General features: G+C 45.4%; 1 protein-coding gene across 1 annotated transcript; it reads right to left on the bottom strand.

The window, feature by feature from the left end:
• Positions 1-13,988: 13,988 nt before the first annotated feature.
• LOC114206953 (transmembrane epididymal protein 1A-like) lies at positions 13,989-14,876 on the bottom strand. The gene has a single exon (XM_028100846.1). The coding sequence runs from the start codon at positions 14,874-14,876 to the stop codon at positions 13,989-13,991; it is 888 nt and encodes a 295-aa protein (XP_027956647.1).
• Positions 14,877-19,954: the final 5,078 nt, after the last annotated feature.

Raw genomic sequence — 19,954 nt, 5'->3', positions numbered from 1 at the left:
CTGGGGTTGTGGGGGAAGGGATCTCTAAGAAGAGAGCCCGGTCAGGAGAAGTGATGGGCGATTTTAGTGCCCAGGACAAGAAGAGCAGATAAGGTCTGGCATTCAGAAAATCGTCCTCTGGGGTCCCCATCCAGAACAACCTTTGTAGGTGGCTGCACCCTAACAGGAGTCTGAGGGCTTAATGGGGCCCTGGAACGGGATGATAGTAGCTGTGCGGAAAGAACCATGCACTGCGAAATCTTACAGATGGGAACTGGGTGGCAGGAAAACTGGAACCTACTGAGGTTCCACTACTGGGGAAGGGGTATCAGGCAAGGAGACAGGAAAGCCTCAAGGGACCCAAATAGTCCTCCAGGGATGGGGGGAGGGCAGAGGCTTTGGAGCCATAAGGAGCAAGATCAAATTCTCAGCTCTGTCATTTCTTAAGCTCTGTGGAACATTCAGCGAGTCAGTCATTTGGACACCAGTTTGTTCATCTATAAATTGAGATAACACTTACCCTACAGGGTGAGTGCTAAACTTAAAGATGACAGTTGGAAGGGGCACGGGGCTGTGCACGCTAGCCATTGTCATTGTTTTCAGCATGCGTGCACGTACACACACACACACACACACACACACACACACACACACACACACATTAAAAACAGAAGAGAGAAGGTGAGTGCCCGCGAGGGTTTCCCAATTTCATGGAAGGTGCTGTTGTAGGCTTTAGACAGTGCAGGGTTGGTCCTGGGCCTCTGGGGCCTTTCAGGGGCCTTATGATAGTATCTCGTGGTTCATCTCTCCCTCCGATTCCCCCCCCCTTCATTTGTCCCTTCCTTCTCCTAATGTCCTCCATGCCATTCCTTATGTTCCACAAATAAGTGAAACCATAGGATAATTGACTTTCTCTGCTTGACTTATTTCACTTAGCATAATCTCCTCCAGTCCCATCCATGTTGATGTAAAAGCTGGGTATTCATCCTTTCTGATGGCTGAGTAATAGTCCATTGGGTATATGGACCACATCTTCTTTATCCATTCATCTGTTGAAGGGCATCTCGGCTCTTTCCACAGTTTGGGGATGGGTTAGCCTGGTGATGGGTATTAAGGAGAGCGCGTACTGCATGGAGCACTGGGTATTATACACAAACCATGAATCATGGAACACTACATCAAAAACTAATGATGTACTGTATGGTGACTAACATAAAAAAAAAAAAGGCCTGATTATAATGTCTGAGACTTCACATTAATGGATTGGCTCAAAATACAAAACAAAAACTCTACAACTGAAATTGACAAAGGTTAAATCATCTGCGGCTAAACTAACTCATAAGTAATAATTCTTTTTTAAAAGATTTTTATTTATTCGAGACAGAGAGCTTACGCGAGAGAGCATGGGCAGGGGGAGGGGCAGAGGGAGAAGCAGACTCCCCTCTGAGCAGGGAGATCAATGTGGGGCTCCATCCCAGGACTCCCAGATCTGGGCCTGAGCAGACACTTAACTGTTTAACTGATTGAGGCCCCCAGGCGCCCCCAGTGATAATTATTCTTAAATGTAAACTACAAGAGCTATGTAGGCCACAATATCTTGGCATCTGAGTGCCTAGCTTTGTTAGTTTGGCTCCACCCCTTACTAGCTATGTAGTTTTGGGCAAGTCACTGAACCTCTCTGTTCCTCATCTGTAAAAGAGACATAATAATGCCTACTTTAGAGGGTTGTTAGTAAACACTTAGAATGATGCCTGGCACATAGCAGGTCTGGCTATTGGTATTAACTGTAGGGTGAGTGTGCATTTTAATATGCTTGGTATAAGTAAGCTAGGGCCTCCAAACTAAGGGCCTGAGCCTCTTAAAGCTCTTAAAACAGCCCTGATCATGTTTATATGATTATATGTTTACATAAATCATGTGTAACTTAGATTGTAAACCACAGATGTGTGATTTTTATCTTAATAAAAATTAGTGGTTCTCTGCAGGACAATATGGCTCCCAGGGGTATTTTGAAAATTTTTATTTGTTTTTGGTCATAATGAGTAGGGGTTACTGCTAGCCTTTAGTGGGGCCAGATTAGCATGGCAAAGATTTCTCCTGTGTCCCTCAGGACTTTCACATGTAAGTGAAAAACCTGTTTATAATGATCCAATCCTAGAATCTAACAGAACCTGGGACTATGTAGATGAAACACTTGCTTATAATTATTTGAGCCCAGAATGAATCCCATTTTACAAATGAACACAAAGTGTTTGTTTTTGTCTTTTGTTTTTGTTTTCGCCTTTTTTTTTTTTTTAAAGCAAGGTTTAGTGAGTACTAAATTTCCTAGGAAGCAACTGCGTACGTCGAGGGAAGGTTGTACTGTGTTGTATTGAAAACTTCACTGAGTTCAAAGTTGTTGACAGCGATCCTTCTTTATTACTGGAACCACCAAATCCGCATGTTAGCTGTCCTCTTCATGCTGATTCCCCACTTACATAGTAATACGCTGACTTAACGTGTGACAAAATGTCAGCTCTAAAGGAAAACAGCCAACAACATTCCATTGAATACTGAAAATCTGGTTTTATATCCACCTGCATGCGAACCGTTGCCAACATGTCAATTCTGCAGTTCTTTTTAAGTCAACAGTGGCCTTTCAAGATACAGTGAAGGTGTTACAAAGAAATGCATTTATCATGCTGGTGGGCTATCATTCATCTGAGATTTAAAGAAAAAGTTTGAAATCTAGAATTTTCACAGGATGTAAAAAACAAACATCTTTGAGTAGAAGGTAAAGTTGTTGCTGTTTTCTTTCAGAATAATATAAATGCTTGCCAAATAGAATAGGCAGCCCATAGTAGAAGAAACTCAAACTACCAGCAAACAACAGGTTACTAGAATAACAACAGGAAAAAGTCCTGTTGACATGATTTTTTGTTCCACTAATTCTGATGATCCTGTTCTAAGAAAAATCGATGAGTTGGTGAAAGCTGTTGACTATCATCTATGTAACAAGATCAAGCAAGCTCATTTTTTGTTACTAGCAGACAAGAGCCCCAGTAGAATAAGGAAGCTCTCTGCTCACATGGAGAAGGTTAAGGAATGAAAACGGCCACAGTGGAAATTTATTTTCGAAGTTACTGACAATGGCTACAAAGGCGTTGACAGTGTTCGAAACCCTTAAAAATAATTCCATAGAAAAACAATTCCCCTTTCCAATGTCATTGCATGTACCAAAGATTGAGCCTCGGCTACAATTTGTTGGCAATGGGTTTGTAGGCCTTTAAAAAAAAAAAATTAGGACCAGATGTTTAGCACAATGCAAAGAAAAATATTTTGTGAAAATTGTGTATTAGTTTCTTGACTTTGGATTCCTTGCTGTTTTCCAGAATCTTCACTGTTCCTCTGATACAGTCCCAAGAGGTCAACCTTTGAGGGTCTAATTTCTCAAAGATGTTTTGTATTCTTTTCCAATCCAGCCTCTATTCTCCACCACCTGATGACACAAAACAAGCCCAGGCCACAATGAAATAAATGGGGTACGAAACTCAACCATGTAAAACGTAGGGTTGCATCTTTGTGATGTCAACAAAGAAACTATTTTCCAGGAGGTCTGTACTATCCCCCAAAAAGGCATAGAGGTAATTATATGAAAGCGTGTTGTACACAGCTCTCCATATATCATCCGAGCGAGTCCCAATTCAGTTATGTTCAACCTGTCCTCTCCAGCCCCCAGCCCCTCCCAGTACTGGCTCGCACCGCCCTGCAACAGCCTTGCCTGGGACTCTCCTGAAAACATGACCACACGCATTCAATCAAGCCCAGTCCTTGCAGTCACAGAGACCCAAGTGAGTACACATCCTCTTTCCCCATCTGTTTTTTTAGTGTGTGTGTGCGTGCGTGCACAGACTGAAAAGATGACAGTGCTAACTTTTAGAGCACCATGAACCATGCACATCTCAAACATTATCTCTAATCTTAACACCCAGCCTGGAGGGTAAGTGTCATTATCTTTTTAGTCTGCCTCAGTTTGGAGACTGAGGTTTGGGAACCAGTGCTGGTCAGGCGCCCGGAGCAAATCCCATTATATTAAAAAATGCATGATCTTAGGGCTTATTGTATATGCTCATCAAGGTCTTAAGTACTAGAAGGCGTGCCTTGAATGAATATTGAAATTTCAAGACAAGCGATATGATCTCTGAGATACTACCTTGTTCCACATCACGTAGAAAGAATTTTTTCATCACTGCTCATGTAAATAAAGTCAACACTATTATGACACTATTGTTCTTGCTTCTATTATCATTTTTGTCAGCCTGTAATTTACTGAACATGTTATTCCTGTTTCCATTAAGGTTAATCCCTTCTTTCTGTTATCATAGACACATGAATATGGCATGCTCTTATTTATCTTTTTAAAAAAGATTTTATTTATTTTGAGAGAGAGCGAGTGCACAAGCCCGGAGAGGGTTAGAGGGAGAGAAAATTTTAAGCAGGCCACAGCGCAGAGCCCCACATGGGGCTCAATCTCACGATCCTGAGATCATGACCTGAGCGGAAAGCCAGAGTCGGATACTTAACCGACTGAGCCACCCAAGTGCTCCTTATTTATCTTAATTCTAACTTTAATTCTGATTTTAACTGGAACCTCTCTTTCATTCTTCTGTACTTACTGTAAGGAAACACTTCTAATATTCTTACTTTTAAATCCAAACTGACTCAAATAAGGAGGTGCAACCATCTGACTCTATTATGTATCTAGTGGAGTTATGCTACAGTATTTATATATGGAAATGTATATTATTTTAATATGATCACCTTTATCTCTCCTTTTTATTTCAGTTAAGATATGAGAAAGAGAAAAGCAGTCCCTGACACCCGGGAGCCAGCCTGGCACTAAGAACACACTATGTTCTCCTGTTGCGTATAAGCAATTTCACAGAACACCAGTATTTGACAAGGCTGCTCTGTGACCTTCATGGATCTAGATAAAAACAAGAGCACTCTGTAATGGTGTCTGAGCACAGACAAAATAGGAACATGGTCCAAACCACAGAAGTGACTAAATATCTCCTGGTCTTGGCTAATACAAGTGAGGTCTTCTCCTTTATGACGGTAGCTTTATTTATTTTTTTTAAAGATTTTATTTATTTGTCAGAGAGAGAGCGAGAGCACAAGCAGGGGGAGCGGCAGGCAGAGGGAGATGCAGGCTCCCTGGCTGAGCAAGGAGCCTAATGCAGGACTTGTTGCCAGGACTCGATCCCAGGACTCCAGGATCATGACCTGAGCCCAAGGCGGACGCTTAACCAGCTGAGCCACCCTGGCACCCCCTGATGATAGCTTTAGTCTTGCTCTAGTCTGCCCTCCTTCTGGATAAATTTATTAAAAGGTCCAATTATAGAACAATTCCTGCTTCCTGACAGCATCCAAGCCAAAGCAAAGCACTGCTTCTGTGAATCCTCCCTGAAGTCACCTAACACAAACCTAAATCCTACCAGTCCTTTCTACCACATGAAAGGTGGTGCAAAGTTCTCCCTCCTTGCAACGTTCAACTACAACTGTGTTCCTGAGGGTCTTTGGCTGGGAGACACCACCAGATATTATAGTGATATATATCTATATATTTATATATAGTTTTTGCAATTATGTCTGTAGGTAGATTATATTATCTATGAATTTCATTTCTAGATAGTAAAGGGGCTTTACAAAGTATGTTATACAAAGAGGGCATTGAGTTTGGTAGGACCACTGATAGAAATTTCTGAACTTGACTATGGACTCTGAGAAACAAACTGAGGGTTCTAGAGGGGAGGGGGGTGGGAGGATGGGTTAGCTGGTGATGGGTATTAAAGAGGGCACGTACTGCATGGAGCACTGGGTGTTATATGCAAACAATGAATCACGGAACACTACATCAAAAACTAGTGATGTAATGAATGGTGACCACCATAACATAATAAAATAAAATAAAATAAAGAAATTTCTGAACTTGACCCTGCCTGCAGGAAATGGTGTGTAGTTTTGCCTGCATGTAGATCCTGTGTGTAAATGTAGGCTTGTGTGGAATGCTTCTTAAATGTGCGCCTAGTATCAAATTACTAAAAAAAAAAATATATATATATATATATATATATATTAGTTCTCACACTGAATATAGAGCAAACTATTGTCATTGTCTCAGGCTTCCCTGTTAATTGGATCTACTGGGCATTATTCTTGGGGCATTAAGCCTTGTTGTTCCCACTTGGGACCTTCATGGATCCCTATCATTTGCCTTTCCGATGTGTGGTTTTTCTTCTGACCTATGGTCACCACATCTGCCATCTCAGCCATCCTGCCAGGAACTGGCTGTTACCTTCAACCAGAAATTTGTCAGGGGAATCTTGCTTTAATAGTATGTAGGAGGAGATGGTTTAGATTACTTAGGACTAAATATCAATACTTGCTCTTCTAAGGTCATTGCTTATTTTCTAAACCACCACGGCCTGTTCGGGGTCTTCAGCACCGAAATCTTTCCTTTCAAGTGCTTGGAAGGCGCTAGAGAAACATTTTGGCATGCGCGAGTGACTGGATGAATCAATCCATGATTCATCCATCTCCCTCATTTCAGGTGTGTGAATTGTGAGGACTAAGGGCCACTAGGCCCTCACCTTCGGGGGTTGTGGGAGAAGGGCACTGCGATGCGCTGGGGCCTCACTCTGGGTACCCACGCGGATCGCGGGACACCTTCCCAGCACAGCCTACGCGTCCGTTCCCAATCTTGTGCGGCGCCAGGCGCCCAGGACACAGGTGACCCAGGAGGGGCGGGTCCATCACATCCTCCCGGCCCTCTCCCAGGCCCGGGGCGGAACAGAAGGTGCGGCCGCTGCCACAGCGCGGGGGCGGCGCGCTCCTCCTCCCTGGGGCGCGCGTTGGGAAATCCACTCCCCAGCTCCGGACTCCTGCAGCCCCTGGCCTGGGCGGAGCTGAGGGTCGGGCTCAGCCCCCTAAGAGCGGGGAGGGACGCACGCGGGGCTGTGGGGCCCTGGCGCCCCCGCTCGTCTCGGGCCAGAAGCCCTTTAACGAGAGAGTGGCAGTGGAGTGGGGGGGAGGGGGACGACAACCTGGCAGAACTGGGCTGTTTGCATTTCTCACAGTTTACCAGCTAGTTCTGTGCTCTTGGCAAACTTTTAAAATGTTGACCTCATTTTAAAAAATCAAGCGTTGTGCACCTGGGTGGCTCAGTTGGTTAAGCGTCTGCCTTCCGATCAGGTCAAGATCCTGAGGTCCTAGGATCGAGCCCCATATCGGGCTCCCTGCTTGGTGGGGAGTCTGCTTCTCCCTCTCCCTCTGCTGCTGCCCACCCCCTTCGCTCGTGCTCTCTCTCTCAAATAAATAAAATCTTTAAAAAAATAAAAAATCAAGCGTATCACTTGTATTCTTTCTCTTGCACATGGTAACACAATCAGAACTACCAAAAAAAAAAAAAAATCCTAGATTCTGTCCACAACTAGTTGATTTGCAAGGCCATGATGATACTGTCACATGGAGATTGCACATCGTGTCTCTTGGAGACTATTTCTTGGGAACTTCGTGCTGGGAGAGGGGGGCTGCTGGAGGAAGTTATGGAACTGTTTTCGCGAGGGCCATGGGAGTGGGTGCACAGGGCAGGGAGAAGATGTTCTCCAGGTTGAGTGTGGGCTCTGCACTGTGTGTTCAAAGAATTGCGAAGTAGAGGAGAAAGCGTCCTCGTTACCAAGGACACCATCGGCAGTGAGATAGGGGGAGGGGTAATCTCTGGTTGCGCCCAGAAGCCAGAAGGCTGTTGGGAGGTGTAGGTAGTGGGGAGGGTGAGGGAGAGAGAGAGAAGGGAGGTGGTAGGGAGAAAGGGAGAGGGTCAGGAAGATAATGAGAGAGGGAAAGAGAGAGATTGAGAGGGACGGAGAGGAAGAGAGAGGGAGAGAGAGATCTGTAGGGATATCTGGGTGAGACTTTTAAGGGTTGGAGGTCTTTGAAATATGGATCATTATCCTTTCTGTGGTCCCTTTTGTACGCACAGGCTAGTGAGGAGAGAGGAAATTTGATTTCCGTTCCCACCTGCTGTAGGGTAGGCACTCAATAACCAGGGCTAACCAACTAAATAGTTAACTATGTAATGTGCACTCATCAAAGGAGAAAGGTGCTCACTGTGGTCCCAGAATTAACTTCCAGTCCTGCCTTACCAAGATCTTGGTACAATCCTTAGCTGGCATAACTCAGAGGCAAATCTTTGTCCTGAGCACGTTCATTTCTTCTTATTCTTTCATCATCCAGTTTTCTTTATGACCCATACCGACACCTGCATTTTGTGGATGCAGCTTGGGCAACACTGTGGGGCAATGCAGGACCAGTTCCACTAGTCTCATAAGAGTGAGTTCCCTCCCAGTGTCCCACAGGCCATCCTTCTCTGGGAGGGGAAGGAAAGGAAGGAGGAACAGGGAATAAGAAACAAGGTTTTGTTGGTTGAGTAACTTTTTTGGAACAATATCAGTATTTGGTTTCTGTGTTACAACAAGCGCATGGTTTTCTTCCTGCCTCCTTGGGCTGTTCTTTCTTGGTCTGCTTTACAAGTGCCTCTCTTTTTCCCAGTTACACACAGTGCCTCCCAGAGTTGTGTTCCAAACCCTCTTCCATCTCCCTTCTCCCTCGATGAGCTCCTCCATCCCTGGGTGATCAGAAATGGCTTTAAGAGCCATTTATGACTCCCAAATCTCTCCACCCATCCCTTTCTCTTGAGCTCCAGACTCATACACACATCTTCTTCTGGAACAACACCTCAAACTGCACATCTTCCATCAGAATTCCTCTCTTCTCCAGCCCCTGGTCCTGACTTTCATTTTCTCAGTGATTGCATTTACTTTCCTCCTCAGTGGTCCAAGCTTTGGCTTTCCCCCCTCTCTCACCCTCCCAACCTGCAGGCACGACATCCAGGTCAGGAACCATCTAAATGAGCTCTTCTCTCCTCCTCTAGCACCATGGTCTGTCAGTCTCCTGGCTGGTCTCCTTGCTTCCAGGTCTGCCCCTCCCTGCACGCCCCCATGCCTCACTCCACATCAAGCCTGAGTGACATTTTCAAAATGGAAATTTGATCACTACCACTGGCTTCAAGGTAAACACCCAATTCCTTCATGGGGTCTAGAAGGAATCTGACCCTTGTCTACATTTCTACTTTCATGGCTTGCCACTCCAGGCTCAAACACTGAGGTCCAAGCATCCCGCTTTCGTTCACTTCCTTCAATGTTTATGCTATGACCTGGGGACTTTCCCTTGGCCCTTTCCTCCTCTCCTGAGTATTTCCCCAACCCCCTTTCCCCTGGCCACACTCATCCTTCAAGTTCCTGTGGAGACATCACTTTTCTTGGAAGCATTCCCTGATCCCCAAGTCTGCTTTACCTGCCCTTCATTACAGCCTTTTTCAAACTGCACTTAGCTTGCTGTTTATTTGCCCTTCTTTTCCCACTGAGCCATAATCAGCTTGGAGTCAGAGACCCGGCATCTGGGTCTTTTTGTTATTCTCAGGGTCTAGCATGGAGGCTAGTGTAGACATTCAATAAATATTGAATAACTGCTTGCATGAATAAATGAAAGAATTGAACATGTGGAAATAAATGAAGACCAAGCAAAGGCTACCTACTCAAGAGTTTGCTATAATAAGGGAGCCAGCCACCATCATTTGCTTTCTGCCAGGCGGAGATTGGGAAAGCTTTACAGCGGAAAAAAGGGGAGGCTTCAGATGTGCCCTGAGTGGAGGCTGTTGGCATGGGGAAGCTGCAGGCAGGCTAACTAGAAGTGGGGTAACCTATGTGATTGGTTAGAGGTGCATATTTGGCTTTCTCTGGTGGGTCCTAGGTTGGAAACAGGGCAGAAATGAGGGAAGCAGTTAGTTATTCATCCAGTCCTGCCCATTTGGGGTCAGTTGTTACAGGGGTTATTGTTGGGCTTCCCGACTGGTTACCAGTGATAGCTATAACTGACTTTCTATGGTCTGACTTAAAGGTAGCAGGCTGGCTTCCTGGCCTGGTTACTGTAGATAATGGGTTGGTTTCCTGGACTGGATGCTGCAGATTGTAGGTCAGATTTTTATTTTTATATATAATCTGGTCATTGCCCATTTGTATACTCAGTCTCTCGAACTAATATGATTGAACATCTACTGTACATCATGCTCTGAATTAAGTGTTGCATATGCAGCACCTCATTTATTTCTCACAATACCTTTGTGGGGTAGGTGTTACCATTTCTGCTTAACCCCGATCACTTCCTTCTTGAAGCTCATGCTAGCCACATTTTCTGCCTTCTGCCCTCTTTGATGCTTTAGGTCTCCCCCCAGGCACACACCCCCAGATTCACCGGGGACTGGGCTCTGGGGTTCTCCAGCCCAACGCTGCCATCTTCCCAGCCCTGTCAGGATCCCTGCTCCATGCCTTCCCACAACACTAGATTCCCACCTCTGGATTTCTTCATCTTCAATGACCTTCACCCCCAAGCCTCTTTACTCATCCACACCTTAGTCATCAGGCACATCCCTCGTCATCACCAAGAAAGGGCTCATCTCTGATACAGAAACCCTATCATCCACTCTGATTGAAATAACTTCCTCTCCTTTTAGCCCTCCCAGGTGGCAATTAATTCTGGGTGGGGGCAGTATGGTAGGATTTCAAAATACTTCAAAATACTTTTTGCTATATTGTAAGATGTCTAAAATGCATAATATGAATAATAAACCCTCTCTAAACATGATTTTAATCTTTAAAAATAAATGTCACTTACGTATACCCATCACTATCTTTCTCCAGAGGGAACAGGAAAGGGAAGAAGGCCATATAGCACTATATGGTCATAGTCACACTGCAGTCAGAACTTATAATGATGAAGTTCTTTTATTTATTTATTTATCTATTTTATTTAAATTCAATTAACATATAGTGTATTATTAGTTTCAGAGGTAGAGTTTAGTGATTCATCAGTTGCATATAACACCCAGTGCTCATTACATTCAGTGCCCTCCTTAATGCCCGTCATCATTACCCCATCCGCCCAGCCACCTATTTTTTAATTTTTTATTTTACTTTTTTAGAGAGAGAGCACAAGTGGGGAGGGGCAGAGGGAGAGAGAGAGAATCTTAAGCAGGCTCCATGCCCAGCGCAGAGCCTGACACGGGGTTTGATCTCACAACCCTGAGATCATGACCTAAGCTGAAATCAAGAGTCAGACGCCTAACTGACTGAGCCACCCAGGCACCCTGATGAAATTCTTTTAAAATGAAGTTATTATTTTGGAAGGTCTCCAAAGTCACGACAAACACAGTTGCCATAAATTATGTTTCAGTGGCCATGTTCCCATATGCTGAGTATGATGGTTAATTTTATGTGTCAGTTTGGCTAGGCCATGGCCCTCAGTTGTTTGGTCAAACACTGGCTTAGATGTTGCCTTGTGCCAGTATTTTTTAGATGTGATTAACATTTAATTGGTAGACTTTGAGTAAGCAGATTACCTTCCATAATATGGGTGGACCTCACTTAATCAGTTGAAGGCCTTAAAAGACAAGACTGAGGTGCTCTAAGCAGAAAGGAATTCTGCCTTTAGGATGCCTTCGGACTCAAGATGGCAACATTAACTCTTCCTGGGTCTCTGGGCTGCTGGCCTGCCCTGCCTATTCTGGACTTGCCAGCCCTCACAATCTCATAAACCAATTCTTTAACATGTCTATCTATCCACACCCTATTGGTTCTGTTTCTCTGGAGAGCCCTGACTAATACACTGGGCAAGGGCCAGATGTACGGGACGAAAACTCCCCTGCATAGCACAGGGGAAGATAAACAGGACCCACCTCTGTATATCACTCCCTACCTTTCCCCCCAGCCATCAGTCCCCAGCCTGGCCGATTCCTCTTTATTGAACCAGGCCCAGCAGCTGATGACAGGTCACTGAGGGATTTGTTGACTGGCGGATTCTACTCTATCAGATGGTTTTCAGTCAGTTGGTGATGTCATTAGAAGTTTAAGCTTCTTATTTCCAAGTTGAAGGAGAAAGAGCCTTCTCATTGTCCTCAAATAAGGGTTGAATAAGGGTTAGCCACTAACAGGCTAAGAGATGTATATCACAAGGCATCTTGAAAGTAAAACTGTGTTAAGCCTTGAGGGTGGAGGCAAAGCCAGGTTTTGCGGAGCCTAAAGTTATACCTAAAGTAGGAGTTACCTCTTTAGAAAAAAGAATACAGAAAGATCTTTGGCAATTTTTCAGTGATAGGTGATTATGTGAACACCTTGCTATGGCCCCTCCCAGGGCTTTGCATTTGGAGATGTAAAGTGAGGGGCCCTGAAGCTTAAGCTTTATTAGCTTCAGGGTAAATCTGGCTCTGCTTCTGGACTTTTTAGGGTGGGGGCAGAAAGAAAGGTGTTGGCCTCTCCTTAGGTTGGTTCGTGCCCTGCTGGGAAGGAAGCTGGGGCTGGCCTCGTTCCAGCTGCTGCAGGAAGACATGTTGCTCTTCCTCTAGATCCAGAGAGTTCCTCCCCTGCAAGCCCTGCTGGTGTGAGCTGCCAGACCCTTGTCCCACTGCCATCCCTTTCCTCGCTCAGGTTCTGGTCCTGGAATTTCCAGGGCCGATTAACCATGCACCTGCACGCTGTGTAGGGGGCGGTCCGGTGACATTTCAGAAGGCAGTGTGCAGCCTGTCTTCTGTCTTGCAAATGCAAACACCTCTCTATGCTTCCTACAGCTTTTTGGTCTCTGAGGACAGCATTTCTAACTGCCTGAACTCTTAACTGGCGGCACTACGACTGCCTTGCCCGAGGGAGCTTTGCGCTGTGGTCCTTTCTCCACATCCATGGCTGGCACCCCTCCCTTCTTCCTGCCTCTTCACATCTCCAAGTGCTGGATTGATCCGTCTCACATATGCAGACTCATGCTATCAGAAGCGGTGGCTTTCCGGTTCTATCCAGCGGTAAGTATTTTTATAGAATTGGCTTTCAGATATTTCACTGAGTATAGGAATTTACTAGCACCTTCTCTCCTCATTCTGGGAGAAGCCCAATGACTGGCTGAAAATTTCTGCACATTCTGGGGGCTGGCGTTCTCAGTGTTCTCTCAGCTCCGAGTTCCTGCATCTTCAGAACCCCGGGCTCACTTGCACCACACATTTCAGAGCAGTTCTTCCCCTGCTGCCCCCCACCAACTGATATCTGGGCCTTTTCTTTGATCTTGCCCCAGAATCACTCACACGTACACACACACACACACACACACACACACGACTTGTAACATAGACTTCACTGAAAGAGTTGGAACAATGGAGTTTTCTATCACAGCAAAACCCAAGCAACTGAAAATTACATTTCAGTCATCCTTGTTTCTTACACCCACCTTTGGGACTCCCTTTCTCCTTTGCCCCCTTTCTCTCAAACTTGACCCCCTGCTAATCGACTGTCACCCTCTTTCCCTCAGCCCTTGCTCCCGCAGAAGGCAGAAGTGGCCTCATTCAGTCTAGATTAAAAACAACTGTAGCAACAATGAAACAGGTTCTTCATCCTGCCACACTTAGTGTACATAAAACACAGAGAGAAGTGAAGAAAACAGAAGTCGTCACCACTGTGCAAAAATGGACCCCCCCCTTCACACATTTAAACACTTGAGCTGCACATACTAAGCCAGCTCTGCTTCAAACTGATAGAACCGTCCCCCGGGTCTCCAGTGACTCTCTATCTCCCTCTATTTCCTCATTTCGTTGCCTCCTCTTGGATCCCAAAAGCTGTCAGAGAGAAGCCCTACTTTGTCCTTACGTCATGTAAGTCCATGGTCAGGAACCATACTGAACAGTGGCCGACCTGGAGAGAACAGAGTAACAGATTGAAGTATTCCGAGGAGCTGAAAGGTTTATTTAGGAACAGGGAAGGTGACTCCCGTGACAGGAGGCCACATTGTAGATCCCAGGACATTTCCGGGCTACGTGCACTGTGGGCACCCTCCAAACTCTCGTGACAACAGGCAGAGCACAAAGACAGATTCTATACCTAGATGCCCCCATCCTGCAGCATGGCCTCTGTCCCCAGCTTCTCCAGCTCTTCGTTGCCGTAGCCTCTGGGACACAGCTGGTACTTGGCACCTGGGACCTCCCTCCAGGAGGAGAAGCGATGGTGCCAGAGGCTGCAGAGACCATAGACAGCGGCCAGCATGGCCGCCCCCAAGCCCAGGTGCCAGCAGAAGAAGATGGTGAGGAAGGCGAGGTCCCCAGGGTTTTCTGCTCTCCAGGGCTTTCCTGAGGGAGGAGCGTACATTAGCACGGAGAGCTGCATCATCCAGTTGCTGAGCACCAGCCCCATCCAGGTCTTGAGCACCCACAGCGCGGGCTGGTCAGGGACCCAGACCTCTATGGTGAGCACCAGGCTAACCAGGAAAGTGAGCGCTACGAACAGCCCATGCACGCGGATCTCCAAGGTGCCCTTGTTCTCCAGGTGGGCAACCATCAGCAGTGTCAGCACCCAGAAGGCCAGGGCCTCAGCTGCTCGCTCCAGCTTGACGTTCTGCCATGCTTGACATGACTGGTTCACAATGTCCACCACGCCGCTGAGCATGAAAAACCCATACATGGTGACATGATCCCAGTTGTCATAGAACAAGAATGGCCGCCGAGGGTCCTCCCAGTCTACTATCCTCATCCGGTTTACTCCTGGGGGGTAGAAGAACTCAGGAATGATGCCACCCAGGGAGATGACCAACTTCATCATCCCTTGCACAGGTACCAGCTGCCACCACCTGTGTCCTTGCTTCTCCCTTGGGGGCAAAGGGGAGCTGAGAGACCTCTGTCCCCGCAGCAGGGCAAAGGACACCATCACTGAGTAGTAGAGGGAGAAGATGAAGAAGAATATCCCCGCCAGCAGGTGTCCCTGGAAGGTGCCCATGGTCTCGGTGTGTGTGTTGGGGCCAGCAGAGCGAGAGCAGGGAGGTGAGCAGCAACCTCTCAGTGCTCTCCTCACAAAAGAGAGTTGCTGCTTCTAAGGTGCGGTGAGATCTTCCTGATCCAACTCCACCCCTACCTCCCACACATGAAAGGACATACGTCTGTGCTGGAAGCATCTGAGCCACTCCCTGGGTGGGATCTCTCTCAGCCATGTGGCACTTCACCTCACTCTGATCCTTACTTAGGTCAGCTGAGCTTGGGGTTCCAGCCTCTGCACCTCGCTGCGTAAGCTTGGGGTCCAGCCTCTGCACCTCGCTGCGTAAGCTTGGGGTCCAGCCTCTGCACCTCGCTGCGTAAGCTTGGGGTCCAGCCTCTGCACCTCGCTGCAGGTCCTAGTTTTCCCTTTCTCTTCCCTCTTCTCTGCCCCACCTGCCACAAAGAGAGGGGAGGGAAAGAGGTAATTTTTTTAAAAAATATTTTGTTTATTTGAGAAAGAGAGAGAATGAGAGAGAGTGCACATGAGATGGGGGAGGGTCAGAGGGAGAAGCAGACTCCCCGCCGAGCAGGGACCCGACCCCGATGCGGGACCTCACCCCGATGCGGGACCTCACCCCGATGCGGGACCCGACCCCGATGCGGGACCAGACCCTACCCGACCCAATCCCGCTGCGGGACCTGACCCCGCTGCGGGACCTGACCCCGATGCGGGACCTGACCCCGATGCGGGACCTGACCCCGATGTGGAACCCGACCCCGATGTGGAACCCGACCCCGCTGCAGGACTCGATCCCGGGACTCCAGGATCATGACCTGAGCCGAAGGCAGTCGCTTAACCAACTGAGCCACCCAGGCGCCCCTAGGGAAAGAGGTAATTAAGGGGTGGTGGCTGACATTTTTACATTGGCTGTCTCTTGGTGCCAGCCATATTAAATCTTTTTTCCCTCATTTAAATCCCTCAACAACTCTATGAGAGAGTCATTGTTAAACAAATGTTATAGGTGACATTAAGGCTCCGAGGGGTGAAACCACACAGGCAGGTATCACATCTAGCGGCCAGCACAGCAGAGCCAGGATGGGCACCCAGATCTACTCATCTGCTGATGAAGTCCAGAGTTTGTACATGACTAAATGACTGAGTTTCAGCTCCAACACTTATAAGTCACATGATGATGAGCAAGTTACTCTGTCTTCTTGAGCCTCTCTCTCCTGACGGGTAGAATGGGAATAATAATTACCTCATAGGTTTCTTGTATTAAATAGAAGAAGGTATGTAGAGTGTCTGATACATAATAAATACTCAATAAATGGTAGTGATTATTAGTAATTTTACTATGTTATTACTAACATTCCTTGCTGAATTCCTATGATGATGAAGTTGTTCAAGTATTCCTCCGAATAATACCAAAGCCGTGACCATTAAAAAAAAGGGGGAAAAAAGAAAAAAAAAGAAAAAAAAGGGGGAAGAATCTAATTATATTTGAAAATGTTAAAGTTTTTTACTAATAGAAATTAAACATTACAATTAATAATTTATCATATATTAAAGTTACAGTTAAAAATTAATTTCAAGGAGCGCCTGGGTGGCTCAGTTGGTTAAACAGCTGTTTTTGGCTCCGGTCATGATCTCAGTGTCCTGGGATTGAGCCCCATGTCAGGCTTCCTGCTCAGCGGGGAGTCTCCTTTCTCCCTCTGGAACCCCCATTCATGGTCTCTCTCTCTCTCTCTCTCCTCTCTCTCTCAAATAAATAAATAAAATATTTAAAAATAAAATAAGGGCACCTGGGTGGCTCAGTCCTTTAAGCGTCTGCCTTTGGCTCAGGTCATGATCTCATGGTCTTGGGATCGAGCCCCACGTCGGGCTCCCTGATCAGATGGGAGTCTGCTTCTCCCTCTGCCTCTCCTTCTGCCCCTGCTCATGTGCTCTCTCTCTCTCTCTCGCTCACTCTCTCTCTCTCAAATAAGTAAATAAAATCTTTCAAAAAAATAAAAAGTTCATGAATCTTTAAAGAAGTTAATTTCAAGAGAAAAATAAATTGTAAAATTTTACTCCATATGTGACAAAATGTTAGTCTCCTTAAAATATAAAGAGCTCTTACAAATCAAAAAGTTAAAAGTGAACACCTCAGTAGAAAAATGGGCACAGGGCAAAAAGCGGCTAGTCATTCAAGGATAACTGTAAGTGGCCCATAAATCTACAAAAGGTGGAGCCTATCTGTAGCCTTAAAAACACAGACTTCTCTTCACAGAGGGTCACGGCGTTCTTACACTCCTTGATGCCAAATGGGAAAAGTGGTAAAGAAGGATAAATGAGGGGCGCCTGGGGGGCTCATCGGTTAAGCTTCTGACTCTTGATTTCGGCTCAGGTCATGATCTCGGCGTTGTGAGGTCAAGCCCCAAGCCCCATGTTGGGCTCTGCGCTCAGTGCGGAGTCTACTTATCCCTCTCCCTCCCCCACCACCCGCTCACTCTCTCACTCTCCAATAAATAAATAAATAACATCTTTCTTTTAAAACAAGAATGATAAATGATAAGCTAGAAAATGTTAAGGCTACCACAATAGTAAATGGCTATCTAAAATATTTTTTAAAGATTTTATTTATTTATTTATTAGAGAGCGAGAGAGAGAGAAAGCACACACAGGCAGGCAGAATGGCAGGCAGAGGGAGAAGCAGACTCCCTGCTGAGCAGAGAGACCCACGTGGGGCCCGATTCCGGGACCCTGAGATCATGACCTGAGCTGAAGGCAGAACCTTAACCGATTGAGCCACCCAGGCGCCCCTAAAATATTTTTTCTTATTCTAACAACACTGGACACTGAGAGTTCAAAATTTTTAGTATCCAAGGGAAGAATATGCCCACCAAAGGACACATTAATGATTTCATTGAACTGGAAGCCGAGGCAGTCACATGTATATTTCAGGCTCCTCAAGGCATGAGGCAAACAGGCAAAAAAGAAGGATATGGTATTGACTGTGGCAAGTGGTTCTGATTAACACAGGGGCATCGGACTGCAGCCATATAAGGAGGTGGGGAGGAAGAGGTATAGATGAAAAACAGGTGCCTCACCAGGTTGCCTTCTTAGGCTACGGTATCTAATGGTCGTTAAAGGAAGATGCTTTCACAATCCTATGTGGGCAGGACTACCAAAGCCTCTTTGATTCATTTTTTCATTCGATAATAATACTAATAATATCAGGCACTTCTAGGCTCCGAGGACACAACAATGAAAGAGAGAGACGAGAAGCAAGTAAATAGACAAATAAACAAGAAAAAGCGGCAGAGGGTGTTAAATACTAAGCCCTCCTCCCTCAAAAGAAATTAAGGCAATTGCAATAGTGAGTGAATCCTTCAGATTGATTCATAAAAGAAATAACATATAAACCAAGATCATATTGGCGCTAGGGTCCAGCCATGCAATATCTGACTGAATGTTTGGATGACTTTATCACATGAAGACCTAGAGGAGGAAATGAATGAAAGCAAAGACCCTGGTAAATACAACTCCTTGTTGACAATGTATCCTATTTCCGGCCTCTCCAGTTATGTCCTTCTCTTCCTAACCAGTATCACGTTATGGTTTTTGCCATTGAGAACCTTGCTGGAGGCACATCAGGTAGTAAGGCCATAAGTAATTTGTCTTTCCTTATCTATCTTTTTCTGCATTTTACTATGAGCGAGTATTTTAGTAATCAACTATCTGAAAACTTGAAATCAATGATGAAATTGTCTAATGCATAGAGAAAAAGCTTGGACATGAAGACATCGAAATGTGGCAATTTCTACACGGTAGTTTTATGGGGAATATTAATTTGTGTCTTTTTTTGTATTTTTCAAATGTTCTATGAGGATATAGTAATTTAATTTCATGACAAAGTTGTCAACTTGAAAAATTTTGTAAGAGCTCTCCTCAGTCACTAAAACATTTCTTTATACATGTATATTCATGTGTACAATTATTTATATAGATAAATATGTATGTTGACCTTTACGTATGTATCTTTTTAAAGATGGAAAAGCACAAAGACAGGCGAAAAAAGTAATATAACAAATGCCAATGCAGAATGAACAAGTGTTAACATTTTGCCATGTTTGCTGCCAGGGTTTTGAAAAATAAACATTCAAATCTTTCCAGTCTCAAACCTACGCCTCCCTCCCTTCGGAATGGGAAACAATATTATGATTTTGGTGTGGATCTTCCCTGTCATTCTGTCATTTTATATATGTTTGCATCTATCTCCCTGTGTCTTATCTCTCTGTCTCTCTGATCTACCTGATCAGTTTCCATGTATTTCTAGTTCTGAAGAAACAAACAACAGAAGGAGGTCTTCCTTGAACAAGGCACTGGTCATGCCTCAATTAGAACCCATGTAAGTGAAGTTCTTTTGTAATGTAGTCAGTGTGGTTAAATTAAAATGGGGCGGGGGAGGACTCAAGAATCATGCAAAAATACAGTTGATGGGAACCACATGTCATAGTGGCCCCGTTCCAGTAAACTGGGCAAGTATACAGATGTGTTGATCCTACGGATAACTGAAGGTTAGCAAGGCTAACTTTTACCATCCCCTCCCAACACACACACAAAATGACCATGAGTCCCTGGTGGGTCTGTCTCTCCCCATCTTCCAAGTGGACAGTTACTTATCATCTGCTACCCTCTGAGTCATCCTGGCTTTCAAAAGGAGGCAGTGTCTAATACCCAAGTACACTTGTTGACTGATAGATTAATCTTTAGCAGATGAGTTTCAGTCATTGTCATATCTCAGTCATTTTAAGCCCCTCATCTCCAGCTGAAGAAAGAAAATCCTTAGCTTTGCCCGTGACTAAAGGAATTTTCGCCATCAGCCAGCAGGTGCTGAGATGTGTTTGTTATTCGAAGACCTTAGTGGTTTTCAAGGCTGCCCATTAGAATCATCGGAGAGCTTTTTAAATGTTTGGGCCCTACCCTGGAAGTCCTGATTTAATTGGTGTGGGGTTCAGGTTTTTAAAATCGCCCCTGCAGACACAAAAGGACAAATACTGTATGATTCCACTTATATGAGGTATCTAGAGTGGTCAAATTCATAGAGACAGAAAATAGAA

This window comes from Eumetopias jubatus, unplaced genomic scaffold (genome assembly GCF_037043125.1).
Source record: "Eumetopias jubatus isolate StellerSeaLion01/CBP00866 unplaced genomic scaffold, mEumJub1_p1.0 scaffold_1, whole genome shotgun sequence".
Lineage (NCBI taxonomy): Eukaryota > Metazoa > Chordata > Mammalia > Carnivora > Otariidae > Eumetopias > Eumetopias jubatus.
The sequence above is the reverse complement of the archived record's forward strand: the minus strand, read 5'-3'. Positions and strand labels throughout refer to the sequence as shown.

Excerpts from the sequence above, each read along its gene's own strand:
- LOC114206953 (XM_028100846.1), bottom strand. The coding sequence starts at position 14,876 with ATGGGCACCTTCCAGGGACACCTGCTGGCGGGGATATTCTTCTTCATC.